At 33.3% G+C, this 21,213-nt stretch overlaps 2 protein-coding genes across 2 annotated transcripts in view; one reads left to right on the top strand and one right to left on the bottom strand.

Moving 5' to 3' along the window:
* Positions 1–1,596: 1,596 nt before the first annotated feature.
* LOC143064449 (transmembrane protein 19-like) lies at positions 1,597–19,664 on the bottom strand. The gene is made up of 6 exons (XM_076237276.1): positions 19,346–19,664; positions 16,997–17,110; positions 11,690–11,827; positions 9,896–10,153; positions 9,135–9,350; positions 1,597–4,403 (listed from the first exon to the last, which is right to left on the bottom strand). The coding sequence occupies exons 1-6, from the start codon at positions 19,431–19,433 to the stop codon at positions 4,237–4,239; spliced, it is 981 nt and encodes a 326-aa protein (XP_076093391.1). The 5' UTR covers positions 19,434–19,664; the 3' UTR covers positions 1,597–4,236.
* LOC143064445 (uncharacterized) overlaps positions 19,463–21,213 on the top strand; it is a 38,613-nt gene continuing 36,862 nt past the window's right edge. Inside the window, exon 1 of the mRNA XM_076237272.1 lies at positions 19,463–19,550. The gene's annotated coding sequence lies outside the window, so the exon portion shown is untranslated. The remainder of the gene's footprint in view (positions 19,551–21,213) is intronic.

Raw genomic sequence — 21,213 nt, forward strand, 5'->3', positions numbered from 1 at the left:
AGCACACACTTTGTGCAGGATAATCTAAGGAACTATCATACTAAGTTTCATCCAAATCCATTCAGTAGTTTCAGAGGAGAAGATTTTTTAAAGTTAGCAAATATGATGAACAAATTGTGAAAAATTGTCATTAAAGGACATTTACCCCTTAAGGGGTCAACTGACAATTTTGGTCATATTAACCTATTTGTAGATCTTACTTTGCTGATCATTTTTGCTGTTTACAGTTTATCTTCATCTATAATGATATTCAAGATAATGACCAAAAACTGCAAAATTTCCTTAAAATTACCAATTAAGTGGCAGCAACCCAACAATGGTTTGTTTGATTCATCTGAAAATGTCTGGGCTGATAGATCTTAACCTAATGAACATTTTTACCCCATGTCAGATTTGCTCTAAATGCTTCCGTTTTTGAGATATAAGCCAAAAACTGCATTTGACCCCTATGTTCTATTTTAAGTAACGGCGGCCATGTTTTTTGACGGATCAAAAATCGAAGCACACACTTTGTGCAGGATAATCTAAGGAACAATCATTTTAAGTTTCATTCAAATCCATTCAGTAGTTTCAGAGGAGAAGATGTTTGAAAAATTGTTAACGACGACGACGACGACGGACGCCAAGGGCCAGGAGAGCTAAAAAGGTTATATTTGTGACAGCAAAATATTTTACTATACAAAAACATAAAAATGCAAGATCTGTTACAAAAGCAAGTCTCTGAGATAACTTGTTCAACTAATATTATTTTCAAACTTTGACCTCAACAAATGTAATGAAGATTTTTGAATCAAGAGTATTAATCAAAATTAAGCTTTCGCTATTCTTTTTATTCTTCATTATTTTGTTCCAAAAAAGGCTAAAAACATTGGTTAATGGCAATAATTGCTCTGTATGTCATACAGAATTAGTTAAAATTGCAGCTTTATATTTGAAATTTGAAATTTGAAATTTGAAAGATTTTATTTAAATGGACATTCAATCAAAATTATTTTTTCTTCACAACCAATAAAACTAAGTTTAAAAAACTTCTATCAATTCTTTGCTTTTAAATCCCCCTTTTTTGAAAAAAACCCAATGCACTTGAATGGGGACATATTTTTGGACACCCCAACCCTCCCTCCCCCATTATCCTTGGTTATCAACCCCCCTTTTATAAATGGCTGGATCAGCACCTGCTGGACATATTTAATATGTCTTCCCACATATAACTAAGGGGACATAAGTGAAGGTATATGAGTACATAAGTGAAGGTATATGAGTATAAACAATTCATTCATTTTTTAAAATATAAAATAACCAAAAATTTGTTTTATGGTCTATCTAAGGACCTTAGCTTAATACAAACATGGTGTAAATAAAAGCATAATTTTGAAAGGAAAAAAAAAACAGATCCTACCTCAATCACACAATATTTTCTAGCTAAATCTTTATGAATGAACGTTGGTAGGTCAATACTACAAATCAGGAGTAAATTAGCAATAATTATTATTTTAATTTTCACAATATACCAAAAAATCTTTAATTTAAACCAATTTCTACTTGCTTTAGGGACGACATCAAAAGATCGATGTAGGATAAAAAACTTAAATCAAATAGTTTGGGGGTGGGGGGGTCAACATTGCTGCAAGTTTTGTTAATCTAAAATCGATTTTACATATATCCCTATTGGTCAATCAATTTTTCCCAAATTAAGTTAAGAGGGGGGGTGTGGGGGTCAGTGAAAAAACTATGTGAATTAAGTTTTTTATCCTTCATTGAACTTTTGATGTCGTCCCTTAATATTTTTATAAATATATTCTCTCAAAATTTATTTTCTGAATAATCTACAAACCGATTTTAACTCCTTTTATGAACAAGAGTGCACACGCTGAAATGTCTCGCCTTCTATACTAATCATTGATATTATGTTGATAGTCCTAAGTGTAAAGCTAAGCTTTATTACAACTGTCACATAAACTTAACATTAACCAAGATAACTAAACAAAGACCAATGAACCTTGAAAAAGAGGTCCAGGTCAGATGAACCATGCCAGGCAGACAGGTACAGCTAACAATGCTTCTATACAACATATATAGTTGACACATTACTTATAGTTTAAGAAAAATAGACCAAAACACAAAAACTTAACACTGTGCAATGAACCGTGAAAATGAGGTCACGGTTAAATAAAACCTGCTCGACTGACATAAAGATCATAAAATATTTCCATACACCAAATATAGTTGACCTATGGCATATAGCATTAGATAATAAAAAGACCAAAACTCAAAAACTTAACTTTGACCACTGAACCATGAAAATGAGGTCAAGGTCACATGACATCTGCCCGCTAGACATGTTCACTTAACAATCATTCCATACAACAAATATAGTAGACCTATTGCATATGGTATGAGAAAAACAGACCAAAACACAAAAATTTAACTATAACCACTGAACCATGAAAATGAGGTCAAGGTCAGATGACACCTGCCAGTTGGACATGTACACCTTACAGTCCTTCCATACACCGAATATACTAGCCCTATTGCTTATAGTATCTGAGATATGGACTTGACCACCAAAACATAACCTTATTAACTGATCCATGAAATGAGGTCGAGGTCAAGTGAAAACTGTCTGACAGACACAAGGACCTTGCAAGGTACGCACATATCAAATATAGTTATCCTATTACTTATAATAAGAGAGAATTCAACATTACAAAAAATTTGAACTTTTTTTTTAAGTGGTCACTGAACCATGAAAATGAGGTCAAGGACATTGGACATGTGACTGACGGAAACTTCGTAACATGAAGCATCTATATACAAAGTATGAAGCATCCAGGTCTTCCACCTTCTAAAATATAAAGCTTTTAAGAAGTGAGCTAACGCCGCCGCCGCCGCCGCCAGATCACTATCCCTATGTCGAGCTTTCTGCAACAATATATATATACATGAATAAGACTTTGATTGATTTTGTAATAAAAGATTAGTTTTGGTCTGTTTTGTGGGGTTCAACTAAATTTTCAAAACAGTATAAAACTTTGCATAGAGTTTTTCTCAACCCGAAATAAGTTTACAAATGCATTCATATTAGCATAAGGTCGATTGCTATCAGACACAGCTCAGATGTTGAAATTTAGGAAATGCTTGTAAAAGATACAAAATGTAATTTTAAATAGCTAGGTTGTAATATCTGAGTGAGCTAGAAATTACAGTCAAGTGACAAATCATGCTAACTATATATATTGTAGTGAAATTAAGGTGTGGTTCAAATCATAGATAATAAAAGAAGCATCATAAAAAATACATGAAAAAAAAAATGCTGGTACAAATTAAGCATAACTCAAAAATTACTATAAAAAATATTTCTTATGAAAATCAATCATGTAAAATTTAAATAATGAATCTTCAATTTTTGTTCAAAATAAAATTATTGGATTCAAAATAATAACATTCAAACAAGAAATGTTTTGATAATGCTGAAAAAAAACTATCAAAATTAGCTTATATTCAAGCTGATATTTAAAGTCAGTATCAAATAAATGGGGAATGTGTCTCACTTGCATATCATATACAATAATAAAGGGACATAACTGAAGAACAGTAAAAGTGACCCTACCGTACTTGAGTTTTGTGGTAATAAGTATATTGTATAAGTGTCCAAAAATTTGGTAAATGCAAACAGATTTTACAGAACGGACACGAAAAATTCAGCAATTTTTCATATTGTGAAGGGCCATTTCTCTAGAATGGTCAAAGTGACAACCTCAAACTTTAAACTTGATTTGTGTTTTGTGGTAATAAGCATTGTGTATACATGTCATTGCATTTGGTTGAGGCACATTAAAGTTTGAGAATACCAACTAAAATATTCAGCATTTTTTTCATTTGTAAAGGGGTATAACTCTAGAACAGTTAAAGTGACACACCCAAAATTCATACTTGATCTGCATTTTGTAGTAATAAGCATTGTGTATAGATTTCATAGCATTTGGTTGGGGATGAATGAGGTCACACGTATTAATGTGAATATACATGAACATGTGACGTTGTTACACTAATGCCTAATTTCATTGCTTAACATTTTGTGAGTATTATGTATCCTGTTCATGATCTGGAAAAGTATCAGGCATTATTAAAGATCAAAAGGAAAATGAAGTAATTGTTAATATTACTCATTAGTGATTATCTCAAGGTGATTATACTTAGTTTGAATAACTAAACTTTACATAGATCAATTGTTTATCACAATAACAACCACCACAAATAAAATGCCACTTTAGGTGTCAACAAGCCACAGAATAAGGATGATAATAAGTTAACACTATGATTATCTAACAGTGACCAGCCACAGATATATTCCACATTTTTACCTTCTGTTTCTACAATCTTATGTGTTACTTTGTTGTATCCTGGAAATAAAAAAAATATAGATCTCATCAACCTGTTATCATCTGAAATATCTAGTTAACCTTTAATCTCATCAACCTTTAATCATTTTTACATGATCTGGAAAAGTATAAAATGACTAGTAATTTTTGGGGCCCTTTATAGCTTGCTGTTCAATGTGAGCCAAGGCTCTGTGTTGAAGGCTGTACTTTGACGTTTAGATATAATTACTTTAATTAATTTTGATTTGCACTCATGCCACATCTACCTAAATCTATGGTCATTGGTTTCTACACAATAAATAAGCCGTCAATATTTTATGAAATAAGACTTTGAATTATAATTTACAAAGCATTAAAATTTACCATGAACAATATATACATGTACAGGGGCAGATCCAGCCATTTTAAAAAGGGGGAGGGGTTTCCAAACCTGAGTAAAGGTGGGGGTTCCAACTATATGCTCCCATTCAAATGCATTGATTCTCCAAAAAAAGGGGGTTCCAACCCCTAGACCCCCCCTCCCCAAATATCTGCCAATGCATGTATATGTATTTCTAAATGTTTTTATACAGATATTCAAAACTAAAATCATGGTGTAAAAGCCATTTGTACGATATTTGTAGGACATGATAAATGCACCTGAACCTCCAGTATGGAAGTACAAATCACTAGATTTTTAAAAAGATTCTTTTCAATAAAAAATTAATAATCTTAAGCTGAAATTTTGGAACAAATTTACTATATTTCTATAAAAAAAAATATAAAATTAAGAAAATATCTAGTGAAAACTAAATTTCTATATAAACTTTACAAGTCTCAGGTTATGGGCTCAGAGATTGTAAACAATAAATCTTACAGGAGGATATAATATTTACTAACTACAAGATATGCTTTTTCCTATACATTAGAGTGCAAAATGTTAAACAATATATTTAATTTCCCATAAATTTAGTATTTAATGAACTTTATTCAGCTATGAACTTTATTGCATGTTAAAAACCAATACACCAATTCAACTTAAATTAAAATTCCACATTAAACATGATATATACTACTCTTGAACTGAAACATATCTTTTTTGTGGCTTTCTGCCCAGTTAAAACAAAGCTTAAGAACACTTATAAATAAACAGAATATTTTTTGGACATTAAGCAATTCCAAATTTATTTTCTTTGCATGTATTGCATTAAAATAAAAATAATTCATCATTACTCTAATGGGTATTTTTAACAATGATTTTATATTTAAACTGTTTTGCTCACTGAAAATTATACTTTAAAATGTTCTACAAAGAAGAAATAGAAGAGTACACATGCTGAAATGCCTTGCCTGATTAATGATTGAGATTGAATTTTATGATAAAAAAAAATTAAGATCAAGGTCTAACCACATATATCACAAAAACTTTCCATTATCGATGGTCCAGGTCAAACCTTCCCTATCTGATAGACATTTGAACAAAAAATACAGGGTTCCAATGTCTCCGATGGTTGCACATATTTTATATGCTATATAAGGGCAATAATTCTTTTTTTTAAAATGTATTTTAACAATTTAAAAAATATCTTTCATGTACAAAACTGTATGCATGAGATTGCTAATTTCAGTGATTTTCCAGTGACAAGAAATGTAAGTGTGAGGGTGTTGTAACAATGTAATGTTTTTAAGTATTTATATAGAAATGCTACTATATTCCCAAAAATGCATTCAAGTGAGTGATATTTAAAATTGAACATAAACTCAGAGTCAGAGAAGTATGAAACTGAAGGCCACAATAACCAACTATTTTAGGGGTACTGATTTACCCTCCCCCCCCCAAAAAAAAAGCATTGTCCATATATAAATGGAATGGTACCTAAGGAAAGAAGATCTGAACATTAAACTAAATATCAGTTTTAAAACAGGGTTAACTCGAGATGCCTAGGAACCTCAATTGCTATCTGGCAAATTTTTCACTTAATGGACCAGGAAAAGATTGCCCCTTCCAAATTCAGCTTAAGATGTATAAGTATTACTTTCTATCAAGCAAGATTCATAAAGAAAATCTTTCTAACATTATAACAACAAAAATTGGTTCACATTGTTGTAAAGGTTTCAGGAAAATAAAAGCATCATTTCAGTTCCGAAACAGCAACAGTTCTTGCCACTTATTTGATTTTTTAATGTGATGACAATGTGATGAGTCTTTCAATTATTTTCAAAACATCTGTCAGTATCAGCAGGCCCGTAGCCAGGAATTTCCAAGGGGGGGTTCGTTGGACTCATGAACTTGACTTTAACAGTCACAATTTGAACAAAACGTTGACTTTAACAGTGCTTATTTGATTTCAAGGGGGGTTCGTCCGAACCCCCAGAACCCCCCCTGGCTACGGGTATGATCAGAGTAAATAGTTATGACAACTGGACAAGTTATCATAATGAAAGAATTACTCTTTTGTAATTTTTTGCATTCAGACAAAATCAAACAAAGAAGTCTATAGTGAAGAGAAATCATATAGTATCCTGTGCATCACATTCATATGCTTTATTAATTTTGCTCATTATCGAACAGTGTACAGTGAAGTGTCTCTTAAGGAAAGTTGTCACTATTACTATCATACCACATCTCTCAATTGTTGTATTCACATTCATTAGGTTAGAATGATTGTAAAAGACAAATAAATGTTAGTTAACAAATAATTCATGCATATTAAGCCATAAGGACAAAAAAAAACAACCTCTGGACAAAATAAGAATTATTTATGCACACAGGTTCCTTCACTAAGTTACACCAGGATAACTATTGGAAGGTATAGAACTTTTAAACGTCTTCTTGGTAAAACTTAATGACTTATTAATACATACAAGACTAGAGCAGGTAACTTAAAAATATGGCCCTGTAGAGGTGTTCTTTTTAAAAAAAACTCTAATTATGAAAGTAAATCAAAGTGTAAGTATTGCTTGATGTGTGATATTTGAAAGTATATTAAGAAAAAGTTTTTCATCCGCTTCATATACAATATTAGTTCAATATAAACTTTTTTGTATGAGGCTGAGAAACTGGGGAAGGACAAGGTTCTACTGAGTCCTTCCCCAATTTAGCGCAGTGTACAAACAAGTTTATATTTTTATGACATTGACCTAATATTGTTTTTATACTGCAACTTAAATTAATACATTGATTGCTTTTTAAATAGTAACACAGATGTCCAACTTATTTCCATCCCTTAATGAACCCATGATTGTGGAGAAAGTGATCCATGATGAAATTGACATTATACAAAATATAGCTATGTTACTAGAATGAAATTCAAAACAGTGTGGCTGTGGCCATTGATTGACACATTAAATTCATCCATTGACTGGGACAATTTAGGTGAACGTTTGTATGTAACGACCACTGCTCACTATGTACTTTTTAAAGACACTTAAACTATGGGGTCACCAAAGGTTCTCAACACCTTAATAAATTAATTCGAAAAATTAATCAGAAATAATACGATGTTTTGATTTATATCAATTATATAAATCAAAACATAAAGGTTATTCCTGATTAATTTTTCGAATTATTTTATAATTAAAGGCGTTAAGAAACCTTTGGTGACCCCACAGTTTAAATGTCTATCGTAGGTACGTCGTGAGCAGTGGTCGTTACAGACAAACGTTCACGTAAATTGTCTCAGTCAATGGATGAATTTAATGTGTCAATCAATGGCCACAGCCACACTGTTTTGAATTTCATTCTATATTTAGGAAATAAACACAACTAGTTGCAGTATAAATACTTACATAGATATAAGCCAAATAAAGGAAAAGATTTCATTTTCATCCATTTTCTTAGAAATTTTCAAATTTTCAACCTTAATCAGTATTTTATATGTTGTGCCACCCTCGCCCATTGAAATTTTTTGTTGAAAAATAGAGTATAGCATATTTCAGCCAAAAAATCTGTGGGCAAAGGGTGGCGCCACTATTAATTTTTCAGAAAACTGTCATATATTATGCAGAATTCTACAAAAATTCAAGATTTTAGAAATTCACTAATGACATGATTGGTGAAAACCTTTTTTGGCTGCAAACAGTTATCAAATGTATCAGGCTGATAATTTAATATGCCAGACGTTCGTTAGCAAAACTATTGGACATTTTAGCATATGTTATTATCAAATTTTCAACACTTCTTTATAGTGAAAATTTCAGATTTTTAGGGCCAAAATTAGGAGTTATTTAAGCATCTCCTTTCCTTGTGTGTAATGATCTCTATTTAAGAAGAAATTAATCTGCCATCTGTTAATATTTCTTTTTTCTATTTCAAACAAGAGTTCTATTTACAAGTAAAATGTTATCTAAAGTCTTCAAGATGATATAAAATCATCCTAAGATTTTTTTTAAATAATACAAAATGGTTGGGCCATAATAAATAATAGGTTTGTTTGCCCAAACGCTACCTACCCAGAAAAAAGATGCCTACTCAAATTCTTTTATTGTCCTGATTTGAAAGTTTTTTTTAATCAAATAGACATGAAGACTAATAAACATCTGATACTTCAATTTCTTTTTTTGAAAAAAAAAAAAAATGCCTACCTACCCACTGTCTCAACCTTTGGGTAGGGTTTGGACAAACCAAAATATTTTTAAGTGTGGCCTTGTAAATTTAGCCTATAGTGAATAAGTAAACTCCTTTCAAACTTGTGGATACATGTGAATAAAGCTGTACCAATACTTTGAGATAACAAAATTAAGTGCACTATGCACAGTATACTATGTACTTACCAGAATATTGAAATATAGCACCAAGGTATGAATCTATAGTGGATCCTAGAACTCCTGCTATAGTACCTAAAAGAATGATAGGCCATTGTGGTGGACATTTCTGTAGGTATACATCTGACAGAGAAAATATTAGTGTCAAATAATAGGCCACACCCACCACTAATCCTCCAATCAAACTGCAAAGAGTTCCAACTAATGATACTCCACCATTTGTTCCTGCAGGAATAATTATAATATATTAAACAAAAAAAAGGACATGGATGAAAAAACATATTTCAGTTTATCAAACTACATGTAACTCACTTGTGAAGGTGATACTCAATAATGACTGAAGGTCAAGAGAATAAAATGGAAATCAATTAATTAATCCCTTAAATCCAGTGCCATAGAGCAATTTCTATTTTTGTAATGTAATAACTTTTTGAAAAATGCCCACAATACAATAACTTTTGAATGGTTTTACACTTGTAATTTTTGTAATTTTTTGGGCCCTTTATAGCTTACTATTTGGTGTGAGCCAAGGCTTCGTGTTGAAGACCGTACTTTGACCTATAATGTTTTACTTTTACAAATTGTGACTTGGATGGAGAGTTGTCTCATTGGCACTCATACCACGTCTTCTTATAATTAAGTAACAACACTGCTCAAACTTAATTTCTTTGAATGAAATGTATAATACTCTATATTCAGAAAATATTTAAATAATTTAATATATAATTCAACCTCCTTTAACAGGAGAAACAAATACACATCATACCCACCTTTAGGAACTTTTCTGAATGTTGTTATAAGTCTAGGTTGTGTATTATACTTAAAGACAGTCCCAAGCTCTGATGCAAAAGTATCACCACAGCTACAAGCTAGTGCTCCCAGGACAGCCATTGAGAAGAAAGAGGGTGTATATCTCTTAGAAAAATCTACTGGCATTTCTCCTACCCCATTGTCTAACATGTATATCATAGCAAACATTGATGCTATACCGCCATTACATATAACCTGTACCCAGTTTCTTTGTCCACCTGTCAATAAAAACCATACATATCCTGTTAATTCAGGGCACTACAAATTTACATACATAAACAAATTTGTTATACTATTTTATGTAACTGTGCTGGTTCTTTTTTCAAATAATGTTTTAATTGTATTGTTAACTAATACATATGCATAATATTGATTCATAGCATACCAGTGTAATGAAAGACTCAAATGATAACTTTAAAACCAGGTTCAGATATTCTACTCATTTGAATTACTGCATCATTTTTCAAAAATTCTGAATCAGGAAGAATTGAGTATTTACATGCATACCATAGATTTATTGCAATTTGATTGTGTTTTATTCTTCTATTTGATATGAATGATGAGAGTTCAGAACCTTGAGATTAATACATGTACCACCAAAATATTTCTCCTATTATTCTTTGTAAATCAATCATTATCATAAACTACAATGTATAATAACTTTATCCTTTTTTCAAAAAGAGTCACTCTTTATGCACAAGTCCATACCCTTTTCAGTATCCCTGTATAAACTTCAACTTTAGTAGTTCAATGCTTATATGGCGTTCATTATCACTGGACTAGTATATATTTGTTTAGGGGCCAGCTGAAGGACGCCTCCGGGTGCGGGAATTTCTCGCTACATTGAAGACCTGTTGGTGACCCTCTGCTGTTGTTTTTTATTTGGTCGGGTTGTTGTCTCTTTGACACATTCCCCATTTCCATTCTCAATTTTATTATAAATAAATATAAAACAAGTGAAACTGCGAGCTACTGCTCACTGATGATACCGCCGCCCCAAGTGGATAATTTGAATAGTGTAAAAATATGCAAGTGTTCGGTAAACAGGAAGTTGTTGAGTGATGAATCTGAAAACGCATTAGACGGTATAGCTGACTTGTATAAATCCTGAAACCAAATTTCAGAAATCCTTGTATAGTAACTCCTGAGAAAAATGTGACGAAAATTTTCAACTTGGCTATCATATATAAAATCATACAAGTGTTCGGTAAACAGGAAGTTGTCGAGTGATGAATCTGAAAACGCATCACACAGTATAGCTGACTTATATCAAGCCTGAAACCAAATTTCAGAAATCCTTGTATTGTAGTTCCTGAGAAAAATGTGACAAAAATTTTCAACTTGGTTATCATGTGTAAAATAATACAAGTGTTCGGTAAACAGGAAGTTGTCGAGTGATGAATCTGAAAACGCATCACAAAGTATAGCTGACTTATATCAAGCCTGAAACCAAATTTCAGAAATCCTGGTAGTGTAGTTCCTGAGAAAAATGTGACGAAAAATATTCATGGGACGGACGGACTGACTGACAGACTAACGGACTGACGAACTGATGGACTGATGGACTGATGGACAGACGGAAGGACAGACAGAGGTAAAACAGTATACCCCCCTTTTTTTCAAAGCGGGGGTATAATTAAATTGAATTACATTTATACTCAAAAGATAGTGGAATAACGTTTTGTAATAATTTTTTTGTCTGTGTTAATAAGTATAATTTTATCACTATTTATAGAATATTCAAGATTGTTAACCTTCTTTAAAATCTTCTTCTAACTTCTTCTTCATCAATGACTTATATTTAGTTGCCTTTGAAGCTAACAGGAAGAATGTCAACAGTGAAGTGAAAAAACACAAGTTGCTAATGGTCAATAGGAAACCAACTACAATACCTGAAATCACAAGACACATGTTACTAATTGTCAACACCAAACCAACTACAATACCTGAAATCACAAGACACATGTTACTAATTGTCAACAGGAAACCAACTACAATACCTGAAATCACAAGACACATGTTACTAATTGTCAACAGGAAACCAACTACAATACCTGAAAACACAAGACACATGTTACTAATTGTCAACAGGAAACCAGCTACAATACCTGAAATCACAAGACACATGTTACTAATTGTCAACAGGAAACCAACTACAATACCTGAAATCACAAGACACATGTTACTAATTGTCAACAGGAAACCAACAACAATACCTGAAATCACAAGACACATGTTACTAATTGTCAACAGGAAACCAGCTACAATACCTGAAATCACAAGACACATGTTACTAATTGTCAACATCAAACCAGCTACAATACATGAAATCACAAGACACATGTTACTAATTGTCAACACCAAACCAGCTACAATACCTGAAATCCCAAGACAAATGTTACTAATTGTCAACAGGAAACCAACTACAATACCTGAAATCACAAGACACATGTTACTAATTGTCAACAGGAAACCAGCTACAATACCTGAAATCACAAGACACATGTTACTAATTGTCAACACCAAACCAGCTACAATACCTGAAATCACAAGACACATGTTACTAATTGTCAACACCAAACCAGCTACAATACCTGAAACCACAAGACACATGTTACTAATTATCAACACCAAACCAGCTACAATAACTGAAATCACAAGACACATGTTACTAATGGTCAACACCAAACCAACTACAATACCTGAAATCACAAGACACATGTTAATAATTGTCAACACCAAACCAGCTACAATAACTGAAATCACAAGACACATGTTACTAATGGTCAACACCAAACCAACTACAATACCTGAAATCACAAGACACATGTTACTAATGGTCAACACCAAACCAGCTACAATACCTGAAATCACAAGACACATGTTACTAATGGTCAACACCAAACCAACTACAATACCTGAAATCACAAGACACATGTTACTAATTGTCAACACCAAACCAGCTACAATAACTGAAATCACAAGACACATGTTACTAATGGTCAACACCAAACCAGCTACAATACCTGAAATCACAAGACACATGTAACTAATTGTCAACACCAAACCAGCTACAATACCTGAAATCCCAAGACACATGTTACTAATTGTCAACACCAAACCAGCTACAATACCTGAAATCACATGACACATGTTACTTATTGTCAACACAAAACCAACTACAATAACTGAAATCACAAGACAGATGTTACTAATGGTCAACATCAAACCAACTACAATACCTGAAATCACAAGACACATGTTACTAATTGTCAACACCAAACCAGCTACAATACCTGAAATCACAAGACACATGTTACTAATGGTCAACACCAAACCAGCTACAATACCTGAAATCACAAGACACATGTTACTAATGGTCAACACCAAACCAACTACAATACCTGAAATCCCAAGACACATGTTACTAATGGTCAACACCAAACCAGCTACAATACCTAAAATCCCAAGACACATGTTACTAATTGTCAACAGGAAACCAACTACAATACCTGAAATCACAAGACACATCTTACTAATTGTCAACACCAAACCAGCTACAATACCTGAAATCACAAGACACATGTTACTAATTGTCAACACCAAACCAGCTACAATACCTGAAATCACAAGACACATGTAACTAATGGTCAACACCAAACCAGCTACAATAACTGAAATCACAAGACACATGTTACTAATTGTCAACACCAAACCAGCTACAATACCTGAAATCACTAGACACATGTTACTAATTGTCAACAGGAAACCAGCTACAATACCTGAAATCAAAGGACACATGTAACTAATTGTCAACAGGAAACCAGCTACAATACCTGAAATCACAAGACACATCTTACTAATTGTCAACAGGAAACCAGCTACAATACCTGAAATCATAAGACACATGTTACTAATTGTCAACACCAAACCAGCTACAATACCTGAAATCAAAAGACACATGTTACTAATTGTCAACACCAAACCAGCTACAATACCTGAAATCACAAGACACATGTAACTAATTGTCAACACCAAACCAGCTACAATACCTGAAATCACAAGACACATGTTACTAATTGTCAACACCAAACCAGCTACAATACCTGAAATCACAAGACACATGTTACTAATTGTCAACAGGAAACCAGCTACAATACATGAAATCACAAGACACATGTTACTAATTGTCAACAGGAAACCAGCTACAATACCTGAAATCACAAGACACATGTTCCTAATTGTCAACACCAACCAGCTACAATACCTGAAATCCCAAGACACATGTTACTAATGGTCAACAGGAAACCAGCTACAATACCTGAAATCACAAGACACATGTTACTAATTGTCTACACCAAACCAGCTACAATACCTGAAATCACAAGACACATGTTACTAATTGTCAATATCAAACCAGCTACAATACCTGAAATCACAAGACACATGTTACTAATTGTCAACACCAAACCAGCTACAATACCTGAAATCACAAGACACATGTTACTAATTGTCAATAGGAAACCAGCTACAATACCTGAAATCACAAGACACATGTTACTAATTGTCTACACCAAACCAGCTACAATACCTGAAATCACAAGACACATGTTACTAATTGTCAATATCAAACCAGCTACAATACCTGAAATCACAAGACACATGTTACTAATTGTCAACACCAAACCAGCTACAATACCTGAAATCACAAGACACATGTTACTAATTGTCAATAGGAAACCAGCTACAATACCTGAAATCACAAGACACATGTTACTAATTGTCAACACCAAACCAGCTACAATACCTGAAATCACAAGACACATGTTACTAATTGTCAACACCAACCAGCTACAATACCTGAAATAACAAGACACATGTTGTTACTATAGGTCATTGATAATACCTGTTTCATCCTCTAGCATTTGTCTAGGCTCTTGGCCCATTTGTGGCAATTAATTTACACTTTTAATTGTTGGAGGAAGCATGAGAAAACCACTGTCATTTAGCAGAAAAACTAGCACTCACAGACAATTTAGATATAAATTAAATATTTGTGCCATGATTGTGGTTGGAAACCCACAAACTCAGTGTTTATCAGGCACTTGATCACTGTAGATGAACTTCTTAGTCCGCTTAGCATCAAAGGTCTGAATTGGTTTAAGAGGATAACATTTAATAGATGTTAATCAGTGATTACAGAAGATGGAAACCAAGTGATAAAAACTTTTCCCATTATAGTAGTTATCACTTTAAGCTAGGTGAGGATACAAAAATGAAAATTTATCATATCTTCTTGTTGCTGTGTAGTGTCTTCTATAATATACCAAACCTGATATGGCAATGATAAGTTACCGTAGTACACAACAACATCCTAAACCTTACTGCCTTTGTACAATCATCCATTTCAATTTGCAAAACCAATCTAGATGTTTTGGGGAATTTGAAGTGACTTCCATACAAGTGGGAAGCTTAGCTAGCTATAAAACCAGATTTAATCAACCATTTTCTACATAAGAAAATACCTGTACCTAGTCAGGAATATGGCAGTTGTTATCCATTCGTTTGGTTTAGTTTAAACATATTTATTTACAGTGGATTGGGAAACAAGTTTTTCAACTTATATTAGTCCCTTTCCACTTTGCGGGTGCGAGTGCTGCCTTGTAGCTGCATTAGCCTACTCTTTTTCGAAATCTACAAGGGTGTGTTTAATGTGCAAGAGATATGGCTCTCTCTTAACACGGGTCAGCCATTTATCGTCCCCTTCCGACGGACTATCATAGTTTCCTCAAGACCATACTCGCAGATGGTGTCAAGGGAAAGCCGAAAATTGAGATCCTGAAATTTTCATCCCAAACGGGAATCGAACCAGGAACCTTTGTGTTAGTAGTCCGATGCACTAACCACTACACCAGGGCTCTCTCATTTCGTTTGGTGTGTTTCAGCCTTTGAATATGCTATTTGATTAGGGACCTTCTAAATTTTGCTCGGAGTTCAGGATTTTTATTTTACTTTTTTGTACATTTTTTATTTGAATCTGCCACAGACATTATTGCATCCATCTTCGCTAGCCAAGGGTTACAATCCACTCCTGTTCTCTTCACCCTTGGCGGATTGAGATAAAATTTCGGAGACACAAGGTAAGGATTTTTATTGGTTGCAGTCGAAACTCCCTGCATCCAATCAAAAAGTGCCTATAACATGATCACGTGTAAATGTAGAAAGTGTTTGTAAACAATTGCCACATGTTTATTGTGCAACAAGTCTTTACATTCTATAAACATACGACTATATTTAGTGACAACTTGAATGTTTTTAATCAATAAAAAGAAGTTCCTGTGTATGTTTCATGCACAGATGCATGAATGTTGACTTATTTTTTCGTTTCCGGCTTTATCAAGTGTGTAGGTTCTAGACGCTACCGTGTTTTTACCTCCAAATTGAAGAGTTCAAGTGCTACCATTGGTCAAGAATAATATATTCGGAATGGGCGTGACTTTAATCTTCCTATAGATGGCGCAACATTGTTTTCACAAATGTTGGCTCAATCTGCCAAGGGTGAAGAGAACAGTAGTGGATCGTAACCCTTGGCTAGCGAAGATGTATTGCATCCTGATGTTGACTTAAATTTCCATAATTTCAAACCTAGCTCCTCTCATTCCAATTACAGGAAAAGTTGTCTAAATTTGCTGGTTTTATATAAAGATATGATTGAAGGCAGTTTTCAATCAAATCTCTATAAAACCAGCAAGAAATAACTTTTAAAATTTCAAACACATAAAAGTGGATACATAATAAATCATCAAACTTACTTATTCAGATTTATCTTAACTCATCTTTTTCATACTACAAAAACAAACTTATGATGTTGTCAATAGTTTCTAACACATCAAGCATCACATAATAATTACATTACATTGATATTTCATTATAATAAGTTATTTTGATTGGCTAACATCAATCTGCGCTTCATACAAAATTTACTTCAGTCAAGGCTTTTACACCCAAATAAATTTACAAAAAGAAGCATTCATTTCTTAAGTGAATCAGAATAAACTTACCTGCTACTGCACCAGATTTATCCAAACTTTTCTTTCTCAAGCCATACCATGCCAATAGTAAAGATGCAAATATAGCTACCAACCATCTCCATGCTGCGATGTAGGAACTGTAATCTAAAAATAAATGCCTACAGCTTCAATCAGGCCTCATTGAACTTGTATTTAAAAAAACTTAATAAAAAGAGAAGAAAATAATGTTGAGTATAAAAATATGGAGATGTGGTATGATTGCCAATGAGGCAAATCCACCAGATTTTAAATGACAAAGATCAAAGCTATAAGCAATAATGAGTCATTGTACTGCCTTCAACAATGACAAAATCTGCACATCCAGTATGTGCCTTTTGATGCATGGTTTAATAAGGCTGATGTACATTTGATAGCACCACTAAAGGCAGCAATCACAAGGAGTTGATGCAGCAATGAGCACATCCATTTTGGACAGTAATCAATTTCAATCTGCAATTTCCATTTGAATGTAACACAATCTTTCAGTCATGTCAGTGACTGCCATGCCTCAGGTAATAAATACTTTTGACCAAAAGTTTTTGTCCATCTGATGAGTTAAGCCTTTTTTAACTGATTTTTATAGTTCGTTCTTATGTTGTACTGTTATACCACTGTCCCAGGTTAGAGGGAGGGTTGGGATCCCACTAACATGTTTAACCGCCACATTATTTATGTATGTGCCTGTCCCAAGTCAGGAGTCTGCAATTCAGTGGTTGTCTTTTGTTTATGTGTTACATATTTGTTTTTCGTTCATTTTTTTCACATAAATAAGGCCGTTAGTTTTCTCGTTTGAATTGTTTTACATTTTTTCTTATCTGGGCCTTTCATACCTGGCTATGCGGTATGGGCTTTGCTCATTGTTGAAGGCCGTACGGTGAACTATAGTTGTTAATGTCTGTGTCATTTTGGTCTTTTGTGGATAGTTTTCTCATTGGCAATCATACCACATCTTCTTTTTGTCAGAAACAAATCATTTTGACACTTGCCAACATATGTAACATTGTAAGTTAACAATTTTTTGGCTATAGACATGAACAGAATTTCCTTTTTTTGTTGGTAAGAAATGTTACTGCCAATTAATGAATATAATGCTATAATATCAATAAATTTCAATATACTCACTATTTTATTTATACGTGACAGTACTAAGGACATGTGGAGTATACATCAATGAGAGTTTGTTTTACCAAAAAAATGACAAAATAGATATTTGGGGGACAAAATTATTTCATATTGGTTTTGTGATATGTTTTTCTGTCGTTCATAATTAAATTTTTGGTAATTTGGTTTTCATGGTCTAATTTTTTTCTAAAATCTGTTAGTTTTCATACTTTCATGACTTTAATGAGGTGAGCCTTTTTTCAATAAATGTTTTATCATGTTTATATAATGTGTCCTTTTATGTCGTATTGTTACACCATGAAATGTTTTAGGTTAAAAAGATGGATCCAGATAAAACTTTCAAACCTGTTGCATTTGTTTGCACCTTTCTAAAGTCATGAACCTGATGTTCAGTGGTCATGGTGGTTGTCGTTTGTTGATCTGGTTCATAAGTGTTTCTTGTTTCTTGGGTTCTATATTGATTAGACCGTTGATTTTCCTGTTTGAATGGTTTTACACTTGTTATTTTAGGGGCCCTTTATAGCTTGCTGTTCGGTGTGAGCCATTTTGAAGTCTCCATGTTGAAGCACATTCTTTGATCTATAATGGTTTACTTTTACAAATGGATGGAGGGTTGTCTCATTGGCACTTATACTACATATTGTATAGTAATGCATACATGAGGCTAGGAAATGACGGTAAAATATTTGTTAAAATAATATTATCATCATGATCATAAAATATTTCCTGCATTTGATGCTGATATAAAGTGGGTCTCATTGGGGTTTAAGTGTGACGCGGAATTGCCGATTTTTTGTAAGCGTGACACGTGAAAGTCAAATTATTGTATCGTGAAAACGGGTAATGAGGTCTTGCGGGACCCGGGAAATGACAAAAAAAATAGAATTGCTTACGTACATAGTGTAAGCGGGATAGAGGAATCTGTCAAAACAGTAAGCAGGATCCTGGATCGGAACCCCCCCCCCAATGAGACCCCCTATAAATAGTATCTACAGAATGTGATTCGACAAATGATGATAAAAATTTGAGGCTCATCTGATGCAGACACTTATAAATAGTTTATAGTTGTATCCTCTAGAATGTGATTAACTTATTTTGAAAAAAAATGTCTAGAGATAGTCATGGATAGAAAACAAGTGCCTGTGCCTGGCCTAGCTAGGCTACTATAATAATTTATAATATTCAATCTACTTATTACTCAAATGAAAACTAATTTACCTCCACTAATGAAAGAGTAAACAACACTAGTTAACCATAAAACCAAACTGATTGGAATGCCAATAGCTAATATTACTGCTAAAATCATCTTTAATTTCTTGACTCTTCAGAACTTTTCAATTTAACTTGAAAGGGGTGGTAACTATTGTTGACTTCCGTTGCGGGAACACATAGCAGCTAACTTTTGTAGTACAACTTCCAACATGTAAATATAATATTTATATCAAGTAAATGACACAGTCGAGATGACATTTATGTGTCCTTAATCCACAATTATATCTGCAAGCGCATCGCATGAAACTTTTTCATGTCCTACTTCATTTATCATGTTTATGACAACGGATTTTGAAAAAGGTGGAGGGTATAGTCCCTAGTGAATTTATGGTCAAATCAGCACCTGTATATATGTCTCTGGTCTGGGTGACCCATACTTTATATTTATTATTTAAAAAAGCTCGATAAAAACATCATATTGACAAATTTAAAATGCTATCAAAAAAAAATTTAATTAAGGGAGCTACCATTTGATTTTTAGGGGGGGGCTAGGATGAAAAATTTTGTCCTGCTTTTTTTTTTAGTTGAAATCTCTGTCCTGCCTTTTTATTTTTTACTCTATTCGGTCCTGCCTTTTTTTTTTTACTAGTTATCCTGACTTTTTTTACACAAATTGTCATCCTGCCTTTTTTTTTTACCAAGTTGCTCATCCTGCCTTTTTTTTTACTCAAAACTCCTGTCCTGCCTATTTTTTTCAAATTTCATCCTAGCCCCCCCATAAAAATCAAATGGTAGCTCCCTAACATGAAGATGCCCTAGATTTGACCATAAACAGGTCAGGAATAACCACCAATTGGTGGATTATACCTAAATTGACATATAATCCACTAATAGACCACTTTCGAGTTCATCCGTCACCAGAAAAAACTCGTCAATTTAAGGCGCCTTTATGACGTCATTTACCAGATAGAGGGGTCGCCTGTATCCCTGCACTATTTACGTTCATCAAGCGTCTTGGTGATAGGCATTGTGCAGGATAAACTAGAAATAATGGTTGTTCTGTAGGTACTTAATGACAATTCCCTAATGACATCAATGCTGATTGTCAATTTTGACAATTCAATTTGTCGTATAATTCGTACAATATAGAATTATAGTTTTCCAACCACTCGCTCAACATTGGAATGGAAGTGACAACGCCCCTAAACACTCAAATGACTTCACTAAAACCAGAGTTTTTGACGGAAATGCATCGAACTCAAAAGTTGTCTATTGAGGTATATTGGTATAGACCAATTGACGTATAATGCAATTTTTTTGTAATAAAATGCTAGTGTGAGATAGGAGCATGATTTTGCAACTTGCAACCCAATTTATGACCCTTATTGAGTCCTCCGAAAGTTTCAGTTTTGTCAAAGCCTGCTGCATCTCTTGAGAATGTATATGTACAACAATTCTTTTGTTGAAACATTTGTACTATTGACCATGATTGACTTTTGATAATAAAAGTTAAGTATTAACAAAGAGCTCCATTCACCTTTGGAGTTGTACTCATGATCACGTCATGACTGCAGACAGTATTGATGTCCATTGACAGGTGATTACAGGTAAAACAATAGAAGAAACTGCAAATACAATTTTTGTTTAAATGCAATATATGTTATGTGACTATACTTAACTAAGAAATGTTGACAAGTTCTCATACCATAATATGGTTTTAAGAAAACAATGCTCCATTTTGGTGGAATAATTTGTTCTGGAAAACAAAGAATTATACACCAATTGGTCTATACCATTATATGTCAATTGGTGGATTATACGTCAATTGAGGTATAATCCACCAATTGGTGGTTATTCCTGACCTGATAAATCCC

This window comes from Mytilus galloprovincialis, chromosome 2 (assembly GCF_965363235.1).
Source record: "Mytilus galloprovincialis chromosome 2, xbMytGall1.hap1.1, whole genome shotgun sequence".
Lineage (NCBI taxonomy): Eukaryota > Metazoa > Mollusca > Bivalvia > Mytilida > Mytilidae > Mytilus > Mytilus galloprovincialis.